General features: G+C 44.3%; 1 protein-coding gene across 1 annotated transcript; it reads left to right on the top strand.

The window, feature by feature from the left end:
- Positions 1 to 90: 90 nt before the first annotated feature.
- On the top strand, positions 91 to 27,217 carry LOC129338266 (adenine nucleotide translocase lysine N-methyltransferase-like). Its single transcript, XM_054992343.1, has 6 exons — positions 91 to 158; positions 17,716 to 17,879; positions 18,482 to 18,586; positions 20,295 to 20,432; positions 22,213 to 22,263; positions 25,016 to 27,217. Exons 2-6 carry the CDS (start codon positions 17,718 to 17,720, stop codon positions 25,226 to 25,228), a joined length of 669 nt encoding a protein of 222 aa, XP_054848318.1. The 5' UTR covers positions 91 to 158; positions 17,716 to 17,717; the 3' UTR covers positions 25,229 to 27,217.
- The last annotated feature ends 362 nt before the right edge of the window (positions 27,218 to 27,579 follow it).

Consider the following 27,579-nt stretch of genomic DNA (forward strand, 5'->3'; position numbering starts at 1 on the left):
TCCCGATCACAGAGGCGAAGGCTACAGCGGGCGCACACTTCCCCGCTTCCGTTGGGCCGCTCTGCTCCTCTGCTCTCTATGGCACCGCCCGCAGCTTCGCAGCCCTGGGGGCGCGGCTGCGCGCTCCGGCCCTGCTCCTGTGCGTGCTTCGCTGCGAAGTAAATCCCGCGGAGAGGAATTGCTATTCTTTAGGCAGGCTGGCAGCTCTGCGCGTTGTCGTTGTTCACTATTGCTGTTGTTTAAGCTACGTGTCAGATTTCTGCATGTTTTCACATTTCTGCAATCTACACTTATCGTGTTGCTTATGGAATATTGTAGCTGTTATTCGTATTGAATGACGCTAATGCATATTGAGCCGGGGGTGGGGGCTATAAATAATGTAAACAATTAAAAAAATAAATAACAAATTAGCAGTGGTTTGGGGGGGGGGGACTAGTAGCGGTCTGTCTTGGTTAATGACTATTGTTATAAGTAGAAAAGTGCAAGGGTCCAGTAATACCTATAAAATTAACAAAAATTGTGGTAGGACATGAGCTTTTGTGAGTCACAGCTCACTTCAGATACAGATACAGTGTGAGTCCATTTGTCATATCTTGGAGAGTGGAGTGATTTGAGATGCCAAATGGCAATAGGAGGTAAATGACAAAAGCCAGTGAATGACAATAGCAGGCGTGTTTGGATAGGGTGGGGGTAAGAGGGGGTAAGAGATGTGGAGGGGGTAAGAGATGTGGAGAAATCAGGATTGGAAATGAGACAAGATGGACTCACATTCTAGCTGTATCTGAAGAAGTGAGCTGTGATTCACGGAAGTTCACACCCTACCACCAATTTTGTTAGTCTTAGAGTGCTACTGGACTCTTGTTCTTTTCTAATACTGCACACCGACTAACATGGCTACCCATCTTGATCTGTTATAAGGTTGGTGCTTATCAATTATGATTATTAAAGGTTGTTACAAGTCGTGAGGTGCAACTGGGGAATCTACCACTCGAAACCAGTGGGCACCACAAGCAACTAGGAAATGTACCACCATCATCAGCCAAGACTGCTGACCTCTGGCCTACAGGAGCAGCTTACTCTTCACCTGTTGTTGTTTTTTAACCTTTCCCCAAGGAGCTCAGAGATCTTCCCTCTGGAATTTTGTCATGACAATGGCTCTGTGATGCAAGTTATGCTGAGAGTGACTGACCCAATGTGCCAGTTTGGTGTAGTGGTTAAGAGTGGCAGGACCCTAATCTGGCAAACCAGGTTTAATTCCCCACTCCTCCGCTTGAAGCCAACTGGGTGACCTTGGGTCAGTCACAGCTCTCTCAGAGCGCTCTCAGCCCCACCCACCTCACAGGGTGATTGTTGTGGGGATAATAACACACTTTGTTAACCACTTTTTTTTAAAATTTTTATTGGATTAGAAATCAAATTATTATTTGTTACAATCCATTCCCTTTATGTGTTCCAATTCTAACCCCCTCCCTTTCCCCCCCTTTTGTTGACTTCCAACAGTTTTCCAACCCCTTATCTATTTTTCCCCTTTCTTATTTCAAACTTACTTTATTCTATTAAACATACACTTTCGTTCTCTTCTAAGCTTATCTATTATAACACAGTGCTATCTCTATTCCCTTCCCCACTTAACTTATCAAACTAAGTATTACATTCCTAACATATATTCTTTAATAATATAACATTTTATCTGATTCTCTATTCAAGTCTCATCAATATGGGACAATCAATTTGTCCACTATTCTGCATAACTCTAAGTACTTCTATAAACATTGTATGCATTCAATATAAGTCAATTAATTTAACTTATACTCTATATGTTACTATTTACTTCCTTCCACCTTTCTTATATTCATTTTGATTATATGCTTTACCTATTATACAATTATCTGCCAGGAACATACTTAGTTAACTTATATCCTTATAATTCTTATAATAACACCTCTATTATTTAATACTGTATATTATAATCTAATAAAACAATTGCTTAGAACATCTTATTTAACTTCCCTCCCCCCGGTAAAGTCACTTCTCTCTTCTTTTATTGTATTTCAGTAATTTTCAAACTGCCACAGTTCTCCTCCCACCTCCCATTTTTTCACCAAATATTGCTTCAGCTTCTCCCAATCCATATTAAACTGTCCTGGATCAAGATCTCTCAGTTTCCTTGTCATTTTGTCCATTTCCGCCATGTACAGCAATTTATAAATCCAGTCCTCCATAGTTGGCACTTCTTGTACTTTCCACTTTTGCGCATACAAAAGTCTAGCCGCTGCTAGCCGTAAGTCTAGCCGTAAAATAACAATGTCCTATGTTGTGTTGGAATATCTTCCATTCCCAAGTTCAGTAGCAGCAGTTCTGGGTTCTTATTAATTTGAAATTGTAAAATCTCACTTATTGCTTCTATTATTTCCCCCCAGTACTGCCTAGCTACCTCACATGTCCACCACATATGATATAACGATCCCTCATGCTTTTTACATTTCCAGCATTTATTAGACATATTCAAGTTCCCTAGCGCAATTTTCTTTGGTGTCAAATACCAGCGATAGATCATTTTGTAGACATTCTCTTTAATGTTAATGCATGTCGTGATCTTCAACGTATTTTTCCACAGGTATTCCCACGCCTCCATTGTTATCTCTTTGTTGAAATTTATAGCCCACTTCACCATTTGCACTTTAACTGTCTCGTCCTCTGTAAACCATTTTAACAACACTTTGTAGGTCTTAGAAATTTCCTTTTTATCTTCTTGTAAAATTACCTCCTCTAGTTCCGAGTTCTCCATTCTTACCCCTCCCTTCGCACAGTCCGAGTTATAGAGATCTCTAATCTGTCTATATTGAAACCAATCGTAGCTTGGAGACAGCTCACTTGCGTCTTTATTCTTAATTTAGCAAATTCTATTCGTATTATCTACTTGTACGTTAAACACTGTTGTTCATTATCGACAGTTCTCGGATCTATTACTTCATAAGGAACCACCCAGGCGGGGATTCCTTCCTGTAAGTAATTCCTGTACTTCTTCCAAATTATAAAAAGGCTTCTCCGAATATAATGGTGTAGAAACATAGAGTCTGCTTTTACTTTGTCATACCACAAGTATGCATGCCATCCAAATATTTTTTTGTATCCCTCTAAGGCCAGTAGTTTGCGGTTTTTCAACGTCATCCAATCTTTCAGCCACACCAAACAGATTGCATCATAATAGAGTCTTAGATTGGGCAGTTGCATTCCGCCTCTCTCTTTTGCATCCTGTAATACTTTCATTTTCACTCGAGGCTTTTTGCCTGCCCAAACAAAGTCCGATATTTTCCTCTGCCATTTTTCAAACTGCTTAGAGTCCCGAATGATTGGTATTGTTTGTAACAGAAACATCACTCTTGGCAACACATTCATCTTAACTACTGCAATTCTTCCCAACCATGACAAATTCAATCTATTCCATTTGATCAAGTCTTGCTCTATCTGAGTCCACAATTTCTCATAGTTATTTTTGAATAGATCTATATTCTTTGCAGTCAGTTCAATTCCCAGATATTTCACCTTATTTGTTACTTCGCAGTCTGTTGTTTCCATTAGTTGCTGTTGTTTTTGTTTAGTCATATTTTTACATAATATCTTTGACTTCTTTTTGTTTACATAAAATCCTGCCAAATCTCCAAATTCTTTAATTTTCTCTATTACCTTTGGCATATTCTCCATTGGGTCTTCCACAATTAACATTATATCATCCGCAAATGCTCTGACCTTATAGGAAAAGTCTTTTATTTTTATTCCACGGATTGCATCATCTTCTCGAATCTGTATCATCAATATTTCCAAAACCAAGATAAACAACAGTGGAGACAGCGGGCAACCCTGTCTTGTGCCTTTGCCTATAGTCAGTTTTTTGGTAGTCTCGTCATTCACTACAATTGCTGCACTCTGGTCTCTATAAATTTCTTTCACTGCTATTACAAATCTTTCCCCCATTTGTAGCTGTTCCATAGTCGCAAACATAAAATCCCAGTTCAAATTGTCAAATGCTTTTTCAGCGTCCACGAAGAAGAAACCAACCTCTTTGTCGCAACGCTTGTCATAATATTCAATAGCATTTATAACTGTCCTTAAATTGTCTTTCATTTGTCTGTTTGGCAAAAACCCAGCTTGTTCCTCCTCAATAACTTCGGATAGCCATCCCTTTAATCTTTCCGCCAATATCTTCGCAAAAATTTTATAGTCATTGTTTTTTTTATTAAAATTTTTTTATTGGATTAGAAATCTCTATAATATCTATTACCATCAATTTCCTTTAAATATTCCAGTTCTAACCCCCTCCCTTTCCCCCCCTTTTGTTGACTTCCAACAGTTTTCCAACCCCTTATCCGTTTTTTCCCCCTACTCATTTCAAACTTATTTTATTCTATTAAACATATACTTTCACTCTCTTCTCAGCTTCTATTATAACACAGTGCTATCTCTATTCCCTTTCCCACTTAACTTATCGACTAAATGTTACATTCCTGGCATATATTCTTTAATAATAACAGTCATTTGTCTACTTTTGTACTCCATATTCTATCTTATTTCTTGTCTCGTCAATATGGGGCAAACAATTTGTCCCTTATTCTGCATAACTTTAAGTACTTCTATAAGCATTATATACATTCACTGTAAGTCAATCAATTTAACTCATACTCTATATGTTGCTCTTTACTTCCTTCTATCTTATATTCATTCTTTCTTGGTTATATAATTCCTCCATTATACAATTATCTGCCAGAAATAAAATTAGTTAATTTCTATCCTTATAATTCTTATAGTAACACCTCTATTACTTAGTACTATGTATAGTAGTCAAATAAAATATTTGCTTAGAATTTCTCATTTAACTCTCCTCCCCTCGGTAAAGTCACTTCCCTCTTCTTTTGTTGTATTTCAGTAATTTTCAAACTGCCACAGTTCTCCCACCTCCCATTTTTTCACCAAATATTGCTTCAACTTTTCCCAATCCATGTTGAACTGTCCTGGATCAAGGTCTCTCAGTTTCCTTGTCATTTTGTCCATTTCCGCCATGTACAGCAATTTGTACATCCAGTCATTTTATAGTCATTGTTGAGTAACGAAATAGGTCTGTAATTTTTAACATTAGTCAAATCTTGTCCTTCTTTGGGAATCAGTGATATATTAGCTTCACTCCAAGTATCTGGAATCCTTTGATCCCTCAGAACACCATTAATCACTTCTTTTAGGAATGGCACCAGTTCGTTGACCATTACCTTATAGAATTTGGCTGTAAGTCCATCAGGTCCTGGCGCCTTTCCCAAATTTGTTGCCTGTATTTTCTTCCTTATCTCTTCCTCCGTTACTTCACTATTCAATTTATCTCTCCATCCTTCCGAAATTACTGGGAGCTTCATTTTCTCCAAATATGTCACTATTAAGTCCTTTTTCACTTCTTTTTTGTTATACAGTTTAGCATAAAATTTATAAAAGGCTCTACTAATAGCCGTCTGTTCCAGGTATACTTTATTGTCCTCACAAATTTTATTTATTGTCTTCTTCTCCTTTCTCTTCTTCAATTGCCACGCCAGATATTTCCCAGGTTTATTTGCGCCTTCAAACGACTTTTGGTTCATTCTCTTAAGGTTCCATTCCAGTTCTTTATTACTCATTGCCATCAACTGCTCTTGAAGGATTTTAATATCCTGATATATTTTCTTTTTCCCTGGTCTTTTCTTAAGTTGTACTTCCTTGGCTTTTATTTTCTCCATAATCTCCTGTCTCTTCTCTTCTCTTTTTTTCCTGGCTCTTCCATTCAAGTCCATTAGTATGCCTCTAATTACTGCCTTATAAGTATCCCATACCTTGTTGGTTGGTACTTCTCTGTTCATGTTGTGTTGTATGAAGAACTTAGTTTCCCTTCTCAGCGTCTCCATATTTTCTCCCTCTTGTAACAAGTCCTCATTTATTCTCCATCCTCTCCTTTTAGTTCTTTTTCCAAACTTCCACATAATTGGATTATGATCTGAGCCTACCATAGGCATTATTTCCACATCCTTAGTCCAAAGCGCTAAGTCTTTTGAGGCCCAGATCATATCAATTCGTGATAACGTAGAATGTCTCGCGGAGAAAAACGTATATTGTCTACCTTTGGGATTCTGTCTTCTCCATACATCTTCTAAGGTTTCCTGTTGCATTAAAGCAAAAAAAAGTCTTTGGTAATAATCCTCTTTTCTTTTGTGTTGTTGCTGATTTTTTATCCTGTTCCAAATTTGTAACTCCATTAAAGTCTCCTGCAAGAATTATCTGGTCATAAGAAAGTTCCTCTAATTGCTTCCTCAAATCCTCAAAGAAGCTTTCTTTTGCTCCGTTCGGAGCATAAATTCCAATCACCAACACTCTCTTTAAATTCCATGTACATTCCACTGCTAAAAATCTGGCTTCCACATCTCTCATCACTAATTTTGGCTGTAGCTCCTCTTTTATATACAATGCCACTCCCCTTTTTTTCTTTTTTGAGGCTGCTACAAAGTCATTGCCCAGTTTATTCATTTTAAGATATTTTACATCTTGCTTTCTAATATGAGTCTCTTGCAAACACACTATATCACATTTTTGTTTTGATAGCCAGTGGAAAATACTTTTCCTCTTATTCGGTGAATTAAGTCCGTTTACATTCCAAGATAAAACTTTACACTCCATATTCATAGCCTTGTTGTTGGTAAGTCCTTTTCATTGTCCCTAATAAACTTTTCCATTTCAGATTCAGATCTGATGCGCTTTTTCACTCCTCCAAATTCAAAAGACAATCCTTCCGGCAATTCCCACCTGTACCTTATTTTCATGTCTTTCAGAATCTGGACTAAAGCTTTGTATTTTTTCCGATCTAGCAGCACCAATCTGGGTAGCTCCTTCATAATAATAACCGTCTTGCCATCAACCTCCAGTGGATCCTGAAATTGCTTAGACACAATCATTTCTCTTATATTTCTAGTCGTAAATTGCACAATCACATCTCTTGGTAATTTCCTCTGGGTCGCAAATCTTGAATTTATTCGGTACACCACATCTAGGATAGCCACAGTTTCCTCCTCCTCCTTTCCCAGGTATTCAGCTAACACCTCAGTAATCTGTTCTTGGGCCGTCTTTCCTTCCACTTCCGGCAAGCCACGAAACCTCAGCTGCTTCTCCATGTGTTTGCTCTCCGCAACTGCCATTCTTCCCCTCATCGCCCTTATCTCTGTTCGTTGCGTGTCTGCTAGGTTCTCCACCGCATTTTCCACTACCTTAACTCTTTGCTGCGTCGCCTGCAAGTCATTTTGTATTGTTTCCATGCCCTTCTTCACTTCTGCCAGTTCATTTTTTACTGTCTCTTTAACCCCTTTCACCAACTCAGGTTTCATATCCTTAAGCTCCTTAATCGCTTCTGAAAGTTTTTTATCCAAGTTCTCTATCGCCGCTTGCCACTCTTTTTTCGACATCGTGGGGGTTGCTTTACCTCGCTCCCACGAGTCTGCTCGCTTCCTTAACTCCGTGGCGCTTGGCTTGGTGTCCTTTTAATTTAAATGTCCCGGTCTTTTCCCAGCAAAGTCACTTAAAGAGTCCAAAATGTCGGGCGTCTTTTCTCTATGGTTCCTCTATGGTTTTTGTAATCCAGTATGGCCTACTTCCTCTTCCGCTGAAGCCGCAGCTCTTCCCCTTACAAAGATGGTGATTCCCTTCTTCCTGCCGTCTAGAAAGAGCCGCTTCTCTCCAGCAACTCTATCACTGTTACGTACTTCCTGTTTCCCGACTTCCCACAGCAATTCTTGCGATGGTAAAACTTTCTCACAGCCTGATATCTCCTTGTGACCACAGGTATGTAAAACAATAGTCCAATTTCTTTGATAACTCCGTTTAACTTAGTCCTTTTTCTAATATAGTTCTTGCCGAGTCTTCCCCTCCTTATAATCAATCTGTTGCAGTTTAAAAGTCTACTTTAATACTTCCTTACTTTCAGTTATCTGTCCCGTTTCCAGAGATAGTGATCTTTACCTTCTCGAGCGCTTTTCACGGGTTGTAATCGCTGTTTCAATCTCAAATTCCCATCAATTCTTCTTGTCCCTGTTGAAGCTTGGGCATGTAGGTCTTATGCCAATCGCATTGGCTCCAGGACTGCCGCAGAGGTTTAAGCCGACCTGTCTTCGGGTGGGACCTCAAGGGACGGGAGAGAGTCCGTTGTGCAGGACCCCCCCTCGCCCGAGATCAACGCACCCTGAGGTTCTTGAGCGTTCTAGGCCTGTTCTCCGCCTGAGAACAGTTGGCCGCGGGCTCTTTTGCCCCGCCGGCCGTCCAAATGGCAGCCCGGTCAGCTCAGCACTTAGAGCTGCGTTAGACCTCCATGGATCTCAAACCGGAAGTTCCTTTGTTAACCACTTTGAGTGGCATTAAGTTGTTCTGAAGGGTGGTATATACATTGAATGTCTTTGTTATTACTGTTTTTGTTATTCCTAAACAGAGTTACACCCTTCTAAGCCTATTGACTCCAATAGGAAGAGTGTAACTGCCTCTTTAGAATTCCACTCCCAGTGAGTTTCCTGGGAAGGAGGGATTTCAGTCTGGGTCTGCTGGTTCAGCTGCTGTGCTGTAGTGATTAGAGTGGTGGACTAGGATCTGGGAGACCCAGGTTCAAATCCTTCCTTTGCCGTGATGGATGCTTTCTGGGTGACCCTGGGCCAGTAACATGCTGTCAGACTAAGCTACCTCGCAGGGTTGTTGTGAGGATATAATGGCAGAGAGAAGAATGATTGTTAACTGCTTTGGGCCTCTACTGGAAAGAGAGGTGGGTGAATAAATGAAGTAAGTAAATAAATTGTAGTCACACCATAGTTTATTTATTTGACTTGATTTGTACTCTACCCTCCCCGTAAATGGGCTCAGAATAGACAGACAACATAATAAAATACATACAATATAATAAACTTGGTAGTGTGAGGATGGTTCTCACCAGGGCTTTTTTTCAGCAGGAACTCGGTGGAATGGAGTTCCGGAACCTCTTGAAAATAGTCACATGGCTGGTGGCCCCAGCCGCACCGAGGGCAATCTCAACTCCCCTCTGTCTAGAGATCAGGGGGTGGGGCCACCAGCCATGTGACCATTTTCTCCAAGGGCAACCCACTGAGTTCCACCACCTCTTTTCCCAGAAAAAAAAGCCCTAGTTCTCACACTAATTTCTTTGTGTGGTTTGGACCCTATCCACGCAATACTGGTATGTCTTTTATATCACGATGTAATCGTTTGTTCCAAAGAACCCTGGAAATCATAGTTGACTAAGGAGTTGAGAGTTCTGTGTTGTATGTATCCATTCTTTCACCCTGAGATTACGCAAAGCCCCCTTCCAATCAGATTCTGAGATCTGGCAATTCTTTCTCAGCTGCTCACATACACATGAAGGATTTTATGCAGAACAGAATGTGCCAGACACTGGCTGCAGAGATGTGGCATAATCAGAACTCTTAGCTTAAAAAGTGGGGTTAAATTGACCTGAGGATGTGGGAGAGGAGGGGAAACAGACAAAACTTTGTTTTCAAACCAACTTCTCTAACTCCATCCCCTCTCTCATGTATTCTTAAACTGTAATGAGGTCAGCTGTCATGTAGGCCAGCATACCTGCCATTATTCTGTTGTGCTGATCATAGCTATTTGCCAAAGTTACATTCTGTATACTGTATAGGTCATCTGAGAGTGTCTTAACTGCTAACATAAAATGCAGGAGAGCCAGTGGGCCCTCTCCGTTATCTGTTGAAAATATGTACTTTCACTTTTCCAGTAAGTGTCCTTGAAGGCGAGCTGCTAGCAGCGAAGGTTGTATCTTTTCCCAGAGACTGGGAATTTTTCACTTTGTACATTTAGTCTAAACTAATCAGTTCCCATGCAACTTCTTTGGGGTTTCACGCCAAAATGTCAGTGGACCCAAAGGGCGGGAAGTTTCCCTATAATTAGTATTGCCTTTGTTTGCTACCTTTGTGTGAACACCCTGAACTGTATGGATCTCTAATAAAGTTGCTTCAACTTGAACACCTGTGTGTTAACTGTGGAGAACTTGAAGGGACCTAACTGCCAGGGACTGACATTTTGGCAGAAGTCCTTTTTCCCTCTGGACCCAAAACCTCTGAAGTTCGACTACCAGCATTATGTCGCACAAGTTGGACCCAGGGACAACGGAGCCGGAGGAGTCACTGCCCATCCTCGAACCCCAGGTGATTCCAATGCTGGGAGATTAAACAGCTGGGGATCTTGCTGCTGAATTAGTACCCAGACCCCAATATGAGGTGGAGTTCCTGGTAGACCAAGACCCCGCAGAGATGTGTGGGCTTGCAGCAGTGGCTGCTGCCCGAACATATGAGGAACTTGGAGCAAAACCCAAGAGGGGTGCTACTTATTGGAACTGGACCCTAGCTACTGCCCAAGAGGGGGCATCATGTCAGTCAGCAACCCAAGAGATGAGGGAGAGAAAGGTACGGCGGTGTGGAGCAATTTTTCTCCACCAGTCTCTTGAACTGGGAGAATACTTCAAACTCAAGGAGGCCCAGAAAAAGGGATCCTCCACCGAGCAGAAGTGGCCCATGGAGTATGGAACCCTACTACCTGTGGAGTCTGTTATCAAAGACCCTGCACAAGTGCGTGGGCTTGGCGCAGCGGCGGCTGGGCCGATACACCCAATGTGGAATATGACATTGGAGCATTATATTAAGACTTTAGTAATGCAAGATGAGGTCACCCCGCTGGGAGAGATTCAGCATGACTCTCTAAAACCCCAGCTAGGGAGGAATGAACACGTCGGGCTGGAGCCCCAATAAAGTCTCATGGGAGGAGGCCCGGAGGCGACTGAGTCCCAGGAATTAAGGATTATGTGAGCTGAAATGGATGAATTCCAGTGGGACATGGGACAATTAATGCAAGGTTTGCAAGAGTTGATGTGGGGGTCACCTAGAGCTGGGACCCAAGTGGGAGCGCTACCTGACACAAGTGGGCTTGTATCAGGGCTGCAACAAGCCGCTCCCGTGCAACCATCCCTTTGCACTGAACGCTCCACCTCAGGACAGGATGGGGAGGGGGTTGACCCCCCCCCCAGAACAGTTCTCAAGCGTCGCCACATCATGAACTGGCAATGGGATTACAATTGATACTGGATGCCCTACTGCCACTGTACCGCCCCCAGGAGGATCGACTCCCCAGAGCAGTCCAGGGACATCGCAACAGGTCAGATTGGTGACGGGATTACAATCAATCTCTGCTACTCCGCAACAGATGGCTGCCTCACAGCCCCAAGGGGGGATAATGGTGCCACCACTGCGACAACCACTTCCGACTGGATCTCCATTACTGGGGGCCACCGTACTGGCCTCAATCCAGCTGGGAGAAAGAGGAGGACTACCAAGGCAAGCTTACCCACCGAGGCCTGTCCAAAGAGTACCCATCGGAACACAGCCAGTCCCGACATGGCTCACCAATGGAGCCGCCACTTCAGAGGGGCCCCTTCATAATGCCACTACCAAGAATGGTGGTGGGCCTGCCACCACCTCCCCCAAGGAGGGGACAACTGCCTCCAGGTCCCCCTGCACCGGCAGGAAACGGATTACGATGAGGGCTGCTATACCAGAGTGCCCCGGCAGGGCACCCTACGGGCAGAATGTTGTGCTGAGTACAGGCAGGAAACAGACACAAACCTAACTATAGTCTGAAGTATGCCAAAGCTATCCAGGGAACAAGGAAGAGAACTTGGTCCAGAACCCTGAGTCCAAGGGTCAGAGCTGGGAGTACAGGTAGAGCAGAGAGCTGGGTCGCAGTACAGCCAGGCAGGTCTTTGCGCAGGTGCTTCTGCAATGAGGGAAAGGACGTCTTGGCTTAAAAGCAATCACCTCCAAGGCAGTGCTGCATCCTGCTAGTAAAGGTCATTACGCCGCTGTTTCAGTTCCTGAAGCCTCGCACTTCGTCTCCTGTCGTGTATAACAAGTCGCTGTTGTACCCTATGCTCCTTATCATGTTCAGGGGAGCTGGGTGGGGATGTTGCCCTGGTCTCGACTGCTGGTGCAGGTAAGGGAACAGCTTCTGTCTCTGATTCTGCCAAGGATTCCTCAGCCTGCTCTGGCAAGGGCTCCTGCTGTTCCACTCCCTGCTGGTCCTCCATGTGCCTGACTCCTGCGGAGCTTGGAATACTCTGTCCCCTGTCATCCTCCACGAAGTCTTCATCCTCAGAGGAATCAGAGCCCATGACAAATACCAGGAGGACCACCACCGATGTTTCAACCACGGATGACCCCTCCACTGTATCAAGCACAAGTTGTGCCACCACTACACTTGGGAGGACAATTACCACAACCTCCCCCCTGCAGTCCTGATCTTCGGAATGCAAGCCGCTCCAGGAGGAGGACCCTTGGCAGTGGGACCACAACAGGAATACACAAGTTAGATGCAAAGTTTGAAGGGAACCCAGAAGAACTAGGATTCTTCATTGTGCAAGCACTGGAATTTTTCCAAGAATGGGGCCATGTTTTCCCCAACGAACATAGCAGGGTGAGCCACCTAGGATCGAGACTAGGTAGATCCACAGCCAATTGGTATGTAGCCGATATGAAGCGGAAGCATCCGAGCTACAGACACTCGATGCGTTCCTGCGAGCGCTAAGAGACCAATTTGAGGACCCCCTTGAGGAAGAACCGGCTTGAACAAAACTGAAAATGCTGCGGCAAGGGCATCGGCCGGTACGGGAGTACACAGCCAAATTCAGGCAATATGCCGCCAAGGTGCGAGATTGGTCTGAGGAAATTAAAATAGAATTCTTTCAAATGGGGCTAAATGCGGACTTAGTTGCAAAAGTCCTAGTGCAAGATGACCCCAGAACCTTTCTGGGATGGATCCAGCTTGCATGTGAGTTCGAGAACTGAGACCGAATAGTGAAGGTCTTGAAAATACAGCATCAAGGGGGAGCTAAAAAACCCCACCCGGACACAGGAGGAAAAGAACGCCAGTTGCCTAAACCCCACTCTCCAGAGACACAAAAGGCCCTCTGTTGGAGGAACGGCCTAGGCATCATATGTGGTGGCGTGGGTCATTTCACTGCCGAATGCCCGGGAAAGAGAGAACCTGTGGAGAAGTCGCCCCACGAGTTGCGCCATCGGCCAAAGCAGCAACTAAGAAGGTGCCTAAGAAATGGAGCAGCACTGAGATGAGCCTCAAAGCCACCGAAACCGTGGATGGCGCAGGTGAGAACCCCTCAGAGGGAGAGGAGGACCAGCCTGCCCAACCGGCGGGAAACGACAATGACCTGCTGTGAAAAGGCCCCGGTGGCAGGTCCCAAAAGCAACGGCACCGGAGAAGGTGAGACAAAAAGGAGCCCTACTTTACCTGCCAATAACTTTAATGAACCCCAAAAGAGGGACTCGTATGCGAGTGCAAGCGTTAATTGACTCGGGATGCACTCGAGATTTAATAGCCCCAGCCCTAGTCACAGGATTGGGACTGAGTGTAAATGAATTGGAACACCCCATTGTGTTCAAACAAGTGGATGGATCCCACATAAAAGGGGAACCCGCCCGCTGTCAGACAGAACCAGTCCCGCTGGGCAGGGAAAATCACTGGGAATCAAGAACTTTTGTGGTTAGTACAGCTACCAAGTTCCCTCTGGTGTTGGGGATCACATGGCTTTAGGACCATGATCCGTTTGTCAAATGGAAAATGGGAAGATTTGTCTTAAATTCTTGGGGAGCTCAATTTCTACAGTCACTTCGTTGATTAATTTCTTTATAGGAAAAGGTCCTAAATATCTCCACCCCAATTTTTTTGCTTGGTTAAAGATGAGTTTTTCACACAGGGTACCTGCCCAGACATGGACCATTGATGAATATCAATACACACATTCAAATTATCTTGTGAAGTGCTGAGAAAAAATAGATAGGCGGACAGCCACCACTTTGCACACCCAGGTTAAAAACACGTGTTTGTACCTAGTGCAGAATGGGAATTGTGTGCACAGCTGTCAGAACCTTTGCTAACAGACTATACGAGTTCATTAAACAGGCACTTCTAAATTAATTTTCCTTCAAAACTGAAGTGCTTAAATCCTTTATTCCATATTTTTGTTTATAATATTAATTTTATTCCATATTTTTTATAAAAAGAAAAATGTTCCGTAGAGCCCTGAGATGTTTTTACATTAAATTACATCAAAAATTGTGTGTGTTAAGAAGCTTAGAAAAAAGTCAAGGGCTAAAAGAATCATTTAATATAAAGCAACATAAGAGAGATTCATGGGACTATAACTCCTACAAGTATTAATTTTGAATATAGCTCTGGTGAAGTGGATGTTTAACCAACAGTGAGAAAGGCTTTGTTGACAGTACTAGTTTATATATTTTACATGCTTCAGGAAAGTATACAGTAGTGGAAGCTTGTTGAGGAAAAAAAGGAACAAGTTTCATCCAAGTTTGAGGAAGAGGTTTCACTTTCCTAGTACCTTATGGTAACAATTCACAAATGTAAGCTTTTAATATCATCATAAGTTGACAAATATACAGTGCAATCCTAAACAGAGTAACTCCAGTATAAGACCAATTACCTCAATTGGCTTAGAATGGATTAAAATAGCCTGCTGCAATCCTATGGATGCTTTCCTGGGAGTAAGCCCTATTCAATAACGTGACTTACTGTAGACCTGCTTAGGATTGCTCCCCAACTGTAAGGAAGAAAACCATCTACCCACCACCTCTCATTTTTATGTTAAATGAGCTGTTGGCTTATATTCTTGGAGGAATGCCTCCAGCATGGACTCTGATCCACACAACTGGACTCACCAAATGGATAGAGAAGCTGCTTGGTGGCCCTCTCCTCCAGCTCCCACCGCCACTTCCACCGGGATTGATGAGGAGGCTTCTTCGCAGCAAAGATGCAGCGCACGCTGCTGCCTTCTCCGGCCCTGTCCCCAATTGGCAAAGGAGCCATGCAGGAAGTACCAGCATGCCCTTCTCCGACTCCTGCCTGCGGCACAGAAGCGGCGCAGGCTGCCGCCTTCTCCGGCTCCGTCCCCAGCCAGCAAAGGAGTTGCGGGAGAAGCACCGCATGTGTTTCTCAGACTCCCGCCGCCAGCAAAGAAACTGCGTGGGCCGCCGCTTTCTCCAGCTCCTCCCTGGCTCCTCCCAGTTCCTGCCACCAGGACAGAGAGTCTGCTCAGTGGCAGAAAGACCGCGCAGGACAGGAAGTTTGCTTGGCAGCCTGCCTTCGCTTCCAGAGCTGGGAGTCCGGGACAGAGAGGCAAAGGGCAACTCTCTGTGTGCTGAGCTTCTCCCGCTGTGCGCTGGCTACTAAAATTCGTGCACCATTGCGCACGAGCTCACGTTTGCGGGAATGCTGGTCATTGGCAATATGACATCAAGTTATAGCATTGATTCAGACACAGACGTTGATTCAGAACAACATGTCAGCATTAGCATTAGTCTTGCTAGCAACAGCATCAGCATTGGCATGGATGGGGCTCAGACATGACAGAGGTGAGAGACACCATGTTCTCACCAACCCAACTGGGAGGGGCCATGATTACCCGTAGTCAGACTACAAAGGCAAATGTGGAGCCTGACCTCCCCAACTGAGAGGAAAGAGTTAAAAAAGAGTTGAAAAAGTAGGGGGAAGCTGTACCAAAAACTGAACTGAAAGAAGGGGGAAATGGTAACTGGTACAGAAACAATAAATTGTATGTTCCAGCCAGCTTAAGAGGAGAAGTGTTGAAACAATGTCATGATTCCAAATTGGCTGGTCATTTTGGATACTTGAAAACATTGCATCTAGTCAAAGGCAATTTTGGTGGCCAAATATGAGAAAAGATATTTCTCAGTATGTATCTTCATGTCAAGTATGTATAATGGGGAAACCCAGAGGAGGGAAACCCCCCGGACTGTCCCCGGACTGTTACAACTACTTGAAACACCCCCTAGACCATGGGCTGTGGTCTCGATGGACTTTATCACTGATCTTCCCCCATCGAAAGGGAAAACTGTAATTCTAGTGGTGGTTGATTTGTTTTCTAAGCAAGCTCATTTTGTTCGCTGCGCTACTATTCCCACAGTAAAGAAGCAGGCCACCCTCTTTATGCAACATGTGGTCAGGCTGCACTCTTTTCCAAAGAAGGTAATTTCCAACAGGGGAGTCCACTTCGTTGCCAACTTCTGGCGGGGGCTATTAAAAGTATTAGGGATTTAACAAGGACTTAGCTCCGCCCATCATCCCAAGACCAATGTGCAAACGGAGAGAACTATCCAGGTGTTAGAACAGTTCCTAAGATGCTACATCAATTATCAACAGGATAACTGGACTGATTTCTTGGTTTTTGCCAAATATTGTTATAACAACTCAATACACAGTTCCGCAGGTGCCTCCCCATTTATGGTAGCACAAGGCGACAAGGGTACAGCAATGCCTTTTGCTCAAACCCCAAAATCTCAGCAACCAGAAGATCTGGGGGAGTGGTGGACTAACTTAATAACCCAGTGGGAGGTCATAAAAAATACTTTAGAAAAAGCCAAAGAGGATTACAAAAAGTTTGCTGACAGGAAACGATCCATCCAGTGGAAACTTCAAGCAGGAGACTTACCAAAGAACTTAAAAAACATCCACCCAGTATTTCACTTTAGCCTGCTGAAAAAAGCTCCCCCCCCCCCGTGACAAATGGCATCCAGAGCGTGGAGCTCCCTGCCCCATCCTGGTGGATGGACAAATACACCATGAAGTAGCCGACATCCTGGACTCCGAAATAAAATGGGGAAGACTTTTTTACTTGGTTCATTGGAAATATTTTGCTGAGAGTCACGGAGTGGGTAGAGCGCTCAAACATGAATGCTCCAAGGCTTATAAGAAAATTCCATAGACTCTACCCTGACAAACCTGGCCCGTTGTGAGGGGAGCCAATCTTGGGGGAGGCAGTATGTCACGTAGGCCAGCATACCTGCCATTATTGTGTTGTGCTGATTATAACTGTTTGCCAAAGTTATATTCTGTATACTGTATAGGTCATCTGAGAGTGTCTTAACTGCTAACATAAAATGCAGGAGAGCCAGTGAGGCCTCTCCATTATCTGTTGAAAATATGTACTTTCACTTTTCCAGCAAGTGTCCTTGAAGGCGAGCTGCTAGCAGCTAAGGCTGTATCTTTTCCCAGTGACTGGGATATTTTCACTTGGTGCTTCATTTAGTCTAAGCTGATCAGTTCCCATGTAACTCCTTTGGGTTTTTGCACCAAAATGTCAACAGACCCAAAGGGCGGGAAGTTTCCCTATAATTAGTAATGCCTTTGTTTGAATTGTCACTTCTGCCAATTGCCACCTTTGTGTGAACACCTTGGACTGTATGGATCTCTAATAAAGTTGCTTCAACTGTGTGTTAACTGTGGGGAACTTAAAGGGACCTAACTGCCCCCCCACACACAATTTTTTTTGTAAAGTTCCAAGTATATACAGTGGCAGTGTTTGGGTCACTTTTACCTCCAGCTGCATCGAAAGGGAATATCTAGTGAGCACAGTGAAAATACAGCAAACTTACATTGTATAAGCTGTGCAGAAAAAAACAGGTTCAGTCCAGCCAAAAAAAGGAACAGGTCATAGGTGATGTGAAAAACCTCTCTACCAGGATCAATTTAACCCTCACAGTTGATTAGTAATCTACATGCAAAGGATAAGAATTGATTCAAGATCACTTTTCTTTTCAGACATGGATGCTGATGACTTGGATCTGGGACAGCTGGCACCTACCACGTCGCATGGGAAGAGGAAAGGCTGGCACCTTTGGCAGATGGCAGCAGGCACAGGCTTAATAGTCTATGTTGTGAGGACAAAAGCATTTGGCTTCCACAGAGTGCCTTTCAGGTTACAGGTAGCTAGTTTATTGTAACTTTCAAGTTGGGCAAGGAGAAATTGTGTGTTGGAGAAAGGGGCCTACTAGAAAACAGTGAGTTGAATCCTGCAAATCTGCTCTTCCGTGGCACTTCCCTGTGACAGAAAGAGCTTTCCACTGATGTAGGAAGGTCTTCCAGGTCCACAGCATGTAACCCCATCTTTTAACCTGGCGAGAGAATAAGATTGGCTCTTCCTAATTTATCTTGTACAAGTTATTATTTAATAATCACAGTCATGTCAAATGAAATGCCTTCATTGCTAAAAACAGTATTTACTTCATCACAAATACACACACTGCTTTGCTGTGGTAAGGTTTTTCCTGGCTTCTAGGCTGCTTGTGGAATCAGTCTCTAGTCCCTTTAGTATTGTGGTTTAGATCTTCTAGTTCTTTTGCACTGTTTCCTAATTTGCAATACGTTACTGTACAGAACAGCCACATGCCCCTGATGAGTAGGCAGAGATCTTAGAAGGTGATGCAGGCCACATAAATTAGCACGTCCCGATTCTGTGCTTGTTCGAAGGGCAGAAAGAAAATCCCTGTTCTTTGTGTACTTCATTGCTCTCTTTCCTTCAACCCAGGTGCCGTATGTACCGTCAAGTGCCAAGCAAGTGGAGAACATGATGTCACTGCTGGAGGGACGCTCAGGGAAGCTGGTGGATTTAGGATCGGGCGACGGCAGAATTGTAAGAGTGACAAAGCACTTGGTGTAGCTAGCACCCAGCAGGAGGAAAAACCCACATATGGCTTCTCACACTCCTCTTGGGTTGAGATAATCCGCTGGATTATATCCAACAAAACCCAAATGGAGCAGTTTACAGAACAGGATTGCCCATATCTCCTCCCTCCTGCTGCAGCCCATAGAATCCACCCCCCCTTCTGGTAGTCATGATTCCATCGTGAGCAGCGCAGGGTCTGCAGCGGGAGAGTCAGTGTCTGACTAAGATCTAAGGAGAGCCCTTGGTTCAAACCCCCATTTTGGCACACAGTTTGCTGGGGGTACTGGAGCCTGTGTATGCACTTTAGTTATACCCCACCTTTCTCCCCAGTGGGGACCCAAGGTGGCTTACATAATTCTCCTCTCCTACATTTTATCCCCACAACAACCCTGTGAGGTAGTTTATGCCTAGAGCATGCAGCTGACATAGCTCACAGGGTGGCTGGGAGGATAAAGTGAGGGGAAAGAGAGCCACAGACACCACCCTGGTCTCTCTGGATGGATGGGATAAAAAAAGCTACTAGATAAATGAGCCAAAACAGCATGCCCCCCCCCTCCTCCCAGGAGACCCCAGTGGCTGGATACATCCCATTGCCTGTACCTCAGGACACTTCCCTCATGAGGAATTTTCTTTCTCCTGTGCAGTTCAGTGCGTTTCTGCTATTTAGGCAAAAAAAGGATTGTGTCTTCCTTACGGTTTATATGGCTTCAGCATCAATGGGTGCCTGTCTTCAAAGGTTTACAGACTAAGTGGAAAGAGACTGTAACCCTCAGTAGGAGAGGGCTTGTAGATGGTCCACGGTTCAAGTCCTGCCCTGCCCCATTAAAAGGATCTCAGGACAGGGAAAGCTCAGAAGAGACGATTTTGGCTGTATGGCCCCAGGAGTCCAACAGTATAAAGGACGTACAAATGGGAACAACTAATTTTCAATGATACACTTCTCACAATTACATCTCATTGTTATTTTGTTTGTACTACACTAGAGCTGAGTCTCTCTCTACATGAGACTTCTTATATGAGAAGCCAGAGGAATTAGCCGTGTCAGTCTGTAGTCGCAAAATAGTAAAGCGACCAGTAGCACCTTTAAGACTAACCAACTTAGTTGTAGCATAAGCTTTCGGGAACCACAGCTCTCATCATCAATAAAGTTGCATCTGACTCTTACTCTTACACGAGGACACTCAAGAGAAGGGAGACGCAATGTTAGCCGGTAAGCCAAGTTTTAAAAGACAGATCAGAAGGCTTTGTTAATTTCACCTCTCTAGAGCAGGCAGAGATTGCTCCTCAGAGGGTTTATTTTGCTTTGCCTCCTAGAATGGGAGATGAAATTGACAGAGCCTTCCAGGAGGGGAAGAGGAAATAAACAAACCCTCTGAGGAGTGATATCTTCAGGCTCTAGAGAGGCGAAATTGACAAAGCCTTCCATCTGTCTTTTAAAACTCGGTTTCCCTGCTAACATGGGGTCTCCCTTCACTTGAGCGTCCTTGTGTAAGAGGTCTCGAGTAGAGAGACTCTTAGAGATCTCCACTAAGTATAATTTCCTGAAATCCAGAACGATGCTGTCTTCTATTTCCCCCAAACGATTGTACCTGGAAGTTGTCCAGTCACACCCGCCCTACCCTCTAAGCACTTTCCAGCCACAGACAAAGCAACTGATTCAGGCTGTGCTTTCTAGGTAGTGGAGGCCTACAGACGAGGCTTCAGACCTGTGATTGGCTATGAACTCAATCCATGGCTGTTGCATCTGTCCAACATTCGTGCCTGGAGGGCTGGGTGTTACGGAAAGGTTTACTTCCGGCAAGATCATTGGAAGGTAAATTCTTTTGATGTGGAAAATACAGGCCAAACATCCAAAGATAATTTGAATCAGGCCACAGTACTAGGGGAGGCTTAAAAAAAACCCCTCTTTCCCCCAAAGAAATCTCACTCCTGTGTTGTAATTAGCCATAGCAGAGAGGGAAAGACAACTAAATCTTGCTGGATCTGTTTTCCTCATAACAAGAGTAAATATGAAGCATCGGGTACAATGGCTGGTTTTTCCCCCCTCAAAAAACATACTGCCACCTACCAGAAGATGGAAGTTAATGATAAGGGATGGGCATTTTCATGCCCTACTTGTGAACTTCTCCCTCAAACAAGATAGAAACTATCAGTAAAAAAACCCTAAAAATTGAGTACAACCAAGTTTTTGTTACGAACTAGCATGGCAGCTGTGGTTTATGAAGCACAAGCAATAGGGTGGTGGTGGAGGAAAGTGCCCTCAAGTTTATGATTTATGGTGGCCCTGGTGGGGTTTTCATGGAAAGAGACTAACAGAGGTGGTACAGTGAAACAAAAAGCAACACAGCTCAGCTATCCCCAGGATCCCAACCTTTTCTTCTTGTTATCCACAAGAAAACCAAATTCCCAGACATCTATAAAGGGGGTGACAGCCACTGGCTTATAGGAGATTAGCTTGATACCCATGTTTTGCTATGGTATTTGACTACTTTAAATCCAGTTATAATACTTACGGGTATATAACATTTTTGGGTTTGCATGGGTTTTTTTTTTTTTTGAGTTGGCAATCCTAGTGAACTTTGAGGGAAAGACCCAAAAGCAACTGCATACTGTTTAGAATGTAGGGGTGAGGACCAATCAGGCCTCATATGCAAATGACCTCTGGGGCAGGGGGAGATGAGATGTGGAATGTTGTGAACCCCAATCAGCCCTCATATGCAAATAACCTTGAAAGGCTGGCCCAATCAGGGAAGAGTGGCCAAGCTGGCAGTGGGTGGAGGTGCAAGCAAGCAGCAGCCTGCCAGCCACACAAGTTGTATCCTTGTGGGAAAACACATTTGACCCCTTTTTACCCTCTTAGGGGGCCAATTTCTTAAAATCCCTTCTTAGAGGGTGTTTACATCATGAAAGGGAAGTTCTCCGAAAATTTCATGTTTCTAGGCCCAGGGGTTTGGGCTGGGCGTTGATGAGTCAGTCAAGACACTTGTCTTTTTATGTATATAGATATATATAAATCAGAGAGATTCTCAGGGGATAGATTGATCAGCATAGCATCCCTCTTCTTGACATGAGTGGGGCTGGAAGAGAGCCCAGGATACTTTCCACCCATACAGAACCATGATGAGGAACCTCCAGTTCCAGAGGCAGGCATACCCTTGACTACCAGTGACTAGGGTCCAAGAACGGGGGGAATTCACACTCAGCTCATGGACATCCTCAGAGGTGTCTGCCTGGTCACGTTTCGAAAGAAGTTGCTGGACAAGATGAACCTCCAGCACAGGTCTTGTGTTCTTTCTTTTTCCCAAGGCACAGCAGAGAGCCAACAAAACACATTATGTTCTGAAACCCTCACAGGCTCCCCTACGCCGCACCAGAAGTCCCGAAACAGATGGAAGAGCCTTCGGGGAGCGCACATAGTGTATCCTACAATCATTTCTTCCTGGTTGCACATGCCGTGCTGCTGCGCTGCGACTGTTGCTATCTTGCTGTATTCCAGTCTCTGGCCCTGTAGCTAGCTTGAGGGAGCCTAATGGGGTCTGGGGTGGTGCCCTGCCAAAAGAGGTGGTCATTGAGCTATCTATTTTCCTTTAAAGGCAGATCTCACTGACTGCAGCAATGTAACTGCGTTCCTGGCCCCTGGCCTGGTGAGTAAGAGCTGTTTTGAACCAACTGTTTCTATGTCTGCTAAGTAGAGAAGGAGGGATATTCAGAAGCAGGGCGCAATCTTCCCAGTGTCTTACGGACCAGTGCTCTTCGTAGATTGTATATTGTCATTGTCTTCCACCAACAAGTGAAGACTTTTTTGTTTCATTTGGTGTATCCCCAGTAAACTCTTAATTGGCCCTCTTCCCTGGTTGTGTGTGTGTTTGTATGTTTATATGTTCTTACCGTATTTATATATATGTTTTGAATACTATTTTAATGATATAATGTTGCTGGCTTGGGGACCCTGTTTGGTTGGAAAGGTGGCAAATGTTTCAAAATAAATAAAATAAACTACGGTTGCCTTATTACAGTCAAGAGTCGAGTAGCACCTTTAAGACTAACCAACTTTATTGTAGCATAAGCTTTTGAGAACCACAGCTCTCTTTGTCAGATGCATCTGATGAAGAGAGCTGTGGTTCTTGAAAGCTTATGCTACAATAAAGTTGCTAAAGTCTTAAAGGTGCTACTGGACTCTTTACTATTTTGCAGCTACAGACTAACACGACTAACTTCTGGATTTATTACAGTTAGCCACTTGTTGCAAGCAGACGAAAATATTCTCTCCAGCTCCTGCTACTGGTTCTTATCACTGGAGGCAATGTATGCTTTTGTTTGCTGTTTGGAAGTGGGCAGCCTCTGTATCAGTCTCCCCTGCAGATTTAGCTAGTACATTGTAATCCTGCCTTTCCTTTCAGCATCCTATACACACTTCTGTTGCCTTGTTTTATCTGCACCACCACCCCTGCGAGGTAGGCAAGGCACAAAATGAGTCAAGAGCATTGAGCTGCATGGTCAGATCCTAAGATGACACTTAACTGCTACGCCCTGTTGGCTGTCTAGGCATTCAAAGACAGATCTAGGGATTCAGACTTCTCATGTGCATGAGAAGAGGCCCCGAGGCTCAGCAGCAGCTTTTTGCATGCAGTTCCTGTCTTCATCAGTTAAAAGGGATTTTGGAAGCAGGATTAAGTCCACAGCTAGAAGCCTGGGGAAAGGGTGGCTTGGTGAGGCAAATGCCTGGAAAAACAGACTAACTGTGAAAGAATTAACTACCGTCTTGTTTGATGTATTGTCGAAGGCTTTCACGGCCGGAGAACGATGGTTGTTGTGGGTTTTCCGGGCTGTATTGCCGTGGTCTTGGCATTGTAGTTCCTGACATTTCGCCAGCAGCTGTGGCTGGCATCTTCAGAGGTGTAGCACCAAAAGACAGAGATCTCTCAGTGTCACTCTCAGTGTCAGTGTCTCTCAGATCTCTGTCTTTTGGTGCTACACCTCTGAAGATGCCAGCCACAGCTGCTGGCGAAACGTCAGGAACTACAATGCCAAGACCACGGCAATACAGCCCGGAAAACCCACAACAACTACCTTCTTGTTCTCTCTTTCACCCTCCGAGTCTGCAAGGAGGGTGAGGGAAGCCCTGAGTCCCTGTCAAGTTTCACTAACATGAACTCCCCCCCTCCCCCCCCCCCGAGTCAGGAGCCTCATTGCTCAGTGCTGATCACACCCTTTGCCCTGTAAGCCCCACTTCTTTGCACCCAGGTTGTTATTTAGGGACATGGGACTTCCGTTTGGAACTAAGGATCAATCTCCTACACACAAATGCAAAGCATTAGCAAAAGCCTGAGTCATCAATCACACACACACTCCTTTGGTCGTTCCCCTCTGCTGATGGCCAAAGGGGTATATATAACTGATTGATTAAATGCATACTATTTCATTCATTTTAACATTAGCTGGCTTTCTGCTTCGTGGAGCAGGGGGCAAGAGCAGAATCTACCCATTAGTAAAGAATAGCTATTACTGTAGAAGCACTTGACACCATCGTGCTGAAACATCACATCTGCATGTTCCATTTAGAGTGTCGCTGCTGCAGACTCGCTCCGACCAGCTGCTGAGCCTTCGGCTTTTCCCCTGACTGCAAAGTCAGCCAAAAGCAAAGAGCACCTAATTTCTGCAGAGGCTGCAGTCTGAACGCCACATTTCCCCCATCGCCCTGCACCACACAGACACATTCTCAAAAGAAAACACCCTAGAACCAGCTGCAGAGGTACTGGTGCATTTTTGGCCAGTGGGGCAAGAGAGTTGAGAGCATCAACAGTGACAAAGACGCACACCGTTAAGTCAGTCTCAGCAACCACACAACTACGAATATACTAACGGATGGCAACTTCACAAAACTAATCACAGGCAGGCCATTTTGTAAGGTGTCCCTTATAAGCACTGACTGTCTCAGGCCTGGTGAACAGCCCACTGTAGGTTGACTAAACTGTATGAGAATCTCCATCCAAAAACTGAGCCCTTAAGAGTCAATCCGAAACAATTCCCGAGTTGGCTCATCGTGGGTCACCTGAATATGAAAGTCGGAATCTGTTAAAGTTGGCATAGAATAGAAGCCTCCTGTAGCAGTTTTAAGCTTTGTCAGTTTGGAAGCTTGCTAGGTGATCTTGGGACCAGTTGCTCTTTCAACTTAGGGGTAAAAATGGAGGGGGAGAATACTGCTGTAAGCTGCTTTGGGTCCCCATTGGGCAGAAAAGCAGGGCTATAAATATCTAAACCAACAAAATAATTGCAGATGTTTGAGGCTGAAGTTATACAGAGCAGCGTTTGCTCTCCTCAGTATTTGGGTCCCTGTTGGGATTTGTTTTCAGCCAGCTTTGCTGTTGCTGTATCAACCGCTTCCCTCCTTGTCAGGTCCCCCTCCTAGAGAATAAGCTGCTTGCAGAACTGCCAGAGGACGCCTGTGTCGTGGTGGCTCGTTTCCCTTTCCTTGAATGGACACCAACTGGCTTCACTGGTGATGGTTTGGAAAGAGCTTGGGTCTACAACATCAGAGCTGTACGGCAGGCCCAACAGGGCAAAACAGAAGGAAGCCCAGCACAAGAGGCAAAGCACACTCCGCACTGAGAAAGAGAGTTTTCCACCTCTCTCCTAAGGACAGACGTGGTTTGGGATCTTGCTCATGCTGAGAAGGACAGTAATGTGAATTGTCAGCATTGAAGAAACCGTAAGATGCAAAGAGGGCAATTTATCAAGTATATATATATCCAATACAATGTTTTCCCCAGATAATAATTAACTATGCCTGCAGATTACCAAGGGGAAAATGGATTTAGGGCCAGTAGAGGTCTTCAGTTCAGTCAGTCATCGTGCCTATGAAATCTGCAATGGATCCCATTTCATGTTCCTGTGGGGTGGGGGAAGAGGACAGAAGTCAGGCAGATCTTAAAAAGCAGCTTCAGCCTAAGAATTCAGCCAAGTCTTTCTTAAAACCAAGTTCTTACATGTTTTAGACTACATTAAAACTTTGAGAATTGTTTAAACAGTGTGGCTAAAAGAACAAATTAGGAGAGGCAGGTTGCCATCCAGACTCCACCCCTCTCCTATTACAGTATTTATCATAGCTTAGTGCCACTTACAAAGGCAAATGCCGATTCTGGACATCTTTAAACAGCTTGCAGAGATCAACTCTTTTGAGTTCCGGTTTTAGCTAACCGTGGCTTCGTGTTAACCTTGATCCAAGAATAGCTCCCTTGGGGAAAGGGTGCGGTGAATGGATGAGGTTGTGCAACATTCCTGATAATTTAACCATGGTTAAGGGATAGGGACACACTACATTTCCACGGGGCTGACCTGACACAGAGGAGCCCACTGTAAATGAACCACGACCTCTGCTCCACCCAGCTCGATCAATTTACGGATTTATTTTTAATTTACAGAAAATGGAGAACAGAAACATACCAGCAATATACAGCTTCGCCCTGCCAAAATGGAGCTTTAACATCACATTTATGCATGCATATAGTTTGATCCTTTTTTTTTTTTTGGCTGACAGAAATGAACAGCTGTTTTTAAAAAAGGAAGAGCATATCAGCTTTTTCAGTTTACATTTTTCAGAATGCCCTTTTGAGCAGCTCAGGTGTTCAGTGCCTCTAAAAGGGCTTTGTCCTCATGCGGGACACCAGCCTTGCCTGTCAATGTGGACAGCCACCCTCTGGGGACAATTTAAGTAGCACTTGCAAGGCCATCAGAAGATGAAAAGTGCAACTTACGATGGTGCTGATAAAGGCCCTTAAAATAGCTTTTGCCATTGGCTGTCTAGAATGGCTTGCCACCTGTGTTTAAAAATTTTGCATTGAAAAGGTCACAGTATAATGATTTAAACAATTAATGCATCTGGGGGAAGGAAAATGGAAAGTACTAGCATCCAAGAGAGTAGCTGTGTATGGCACCTGAGTTCAATGTAGCGAGTATCTGCACATGTTGCAACAGCAATGTTTCACACCCTGCCATGCTCTCAAAATCAAATTTAAAGCTCTGCAGAATACAGCTTTTTTGGGGGAAGGGAAATTCTGTAAGAAACCAGAATCCAATGAAGCAATTTTTTAATACTCGCTTTCATGCTTCTGAATAGTAAAGTGCAAAAATAAGCTCACACAGAACTTTTCATCCATGTGCTTTTCTTTCCCAACCAGGCATTACGCTCCCCAAATGCAAACATTTTGTCACCGAATTCAATAGACCCGGTGGGCATGCACGTGCTGCCCAACAAAGAATCTGGATTCACAAAGATCTTCACAGACGCTCAAAGCCTTCATAAGGATGCCGCACCTGCTGAAGGCTAGGGTGCCAATGAGGTTATTTGGCCAGAACTTCCAGTGACTGGAAAGGGAGGCCTGGTTTCATGCCAGAGCATCTAGTTCCTGCTGTACCCCCCCTCCCAACATGCAACCTTTCTACTTCACTTGCTTCTCTCCAACTTTCACCAACAGGAGTTAAAAGGGGAACAAAATGTATATACAAATTTGCCCGATACGTTAACTTGTTTCCCTCGGCAGACTCTAGGGAGAGAATAGCTCTGTTCTACGGGTTATCCTTATTTCCCTTGCATGGGGCTTCCTCAGCCTTTGGAGAACCACCATTAGAATTTCATGGCTGCTCAATGAAACCTGAATCCCAGCTGCAGAAGCACCCAGAGTCTTCTAGCTGAACAGTCCATTGCCAAAGCTCTTGTGACCCACCATCTAGAAGCTACTAACCTTATAAGCCTGTTTAATGCTGCACAGCCTGACTTGCCAGAATGAAATGTCTCATGCATAGCCAGGGACAATAAAACACTCTTACCTTTGAGTGGAAGTTACATCGAAGCAATATGGCTTTGCATTTTGGCCTTTCTTGGAATGTGGTTAAGGGTTTTAGGCAGGCAATTACAAGCTAGCGTAGAGCAGGGGCTAAAATATTAAGACTTTGAATGGGAA

The sequence above is a fragment of the Eublepharis macularius genome, chromosome 12, assembly GCF_028583425.1.
Source record: "Eublepharis macularius isolate TG4126 chromosome 12, MPM_Emac_v1.0, whole genome shotgun sequence".
In the NCBI taxonomy this organism is placed as follows: Eukaryota; Metazoa; Chordata; class Lepidosauria; order Squamata; family Eublepharidae; genus Eublepharis; species Eublepharis macularius.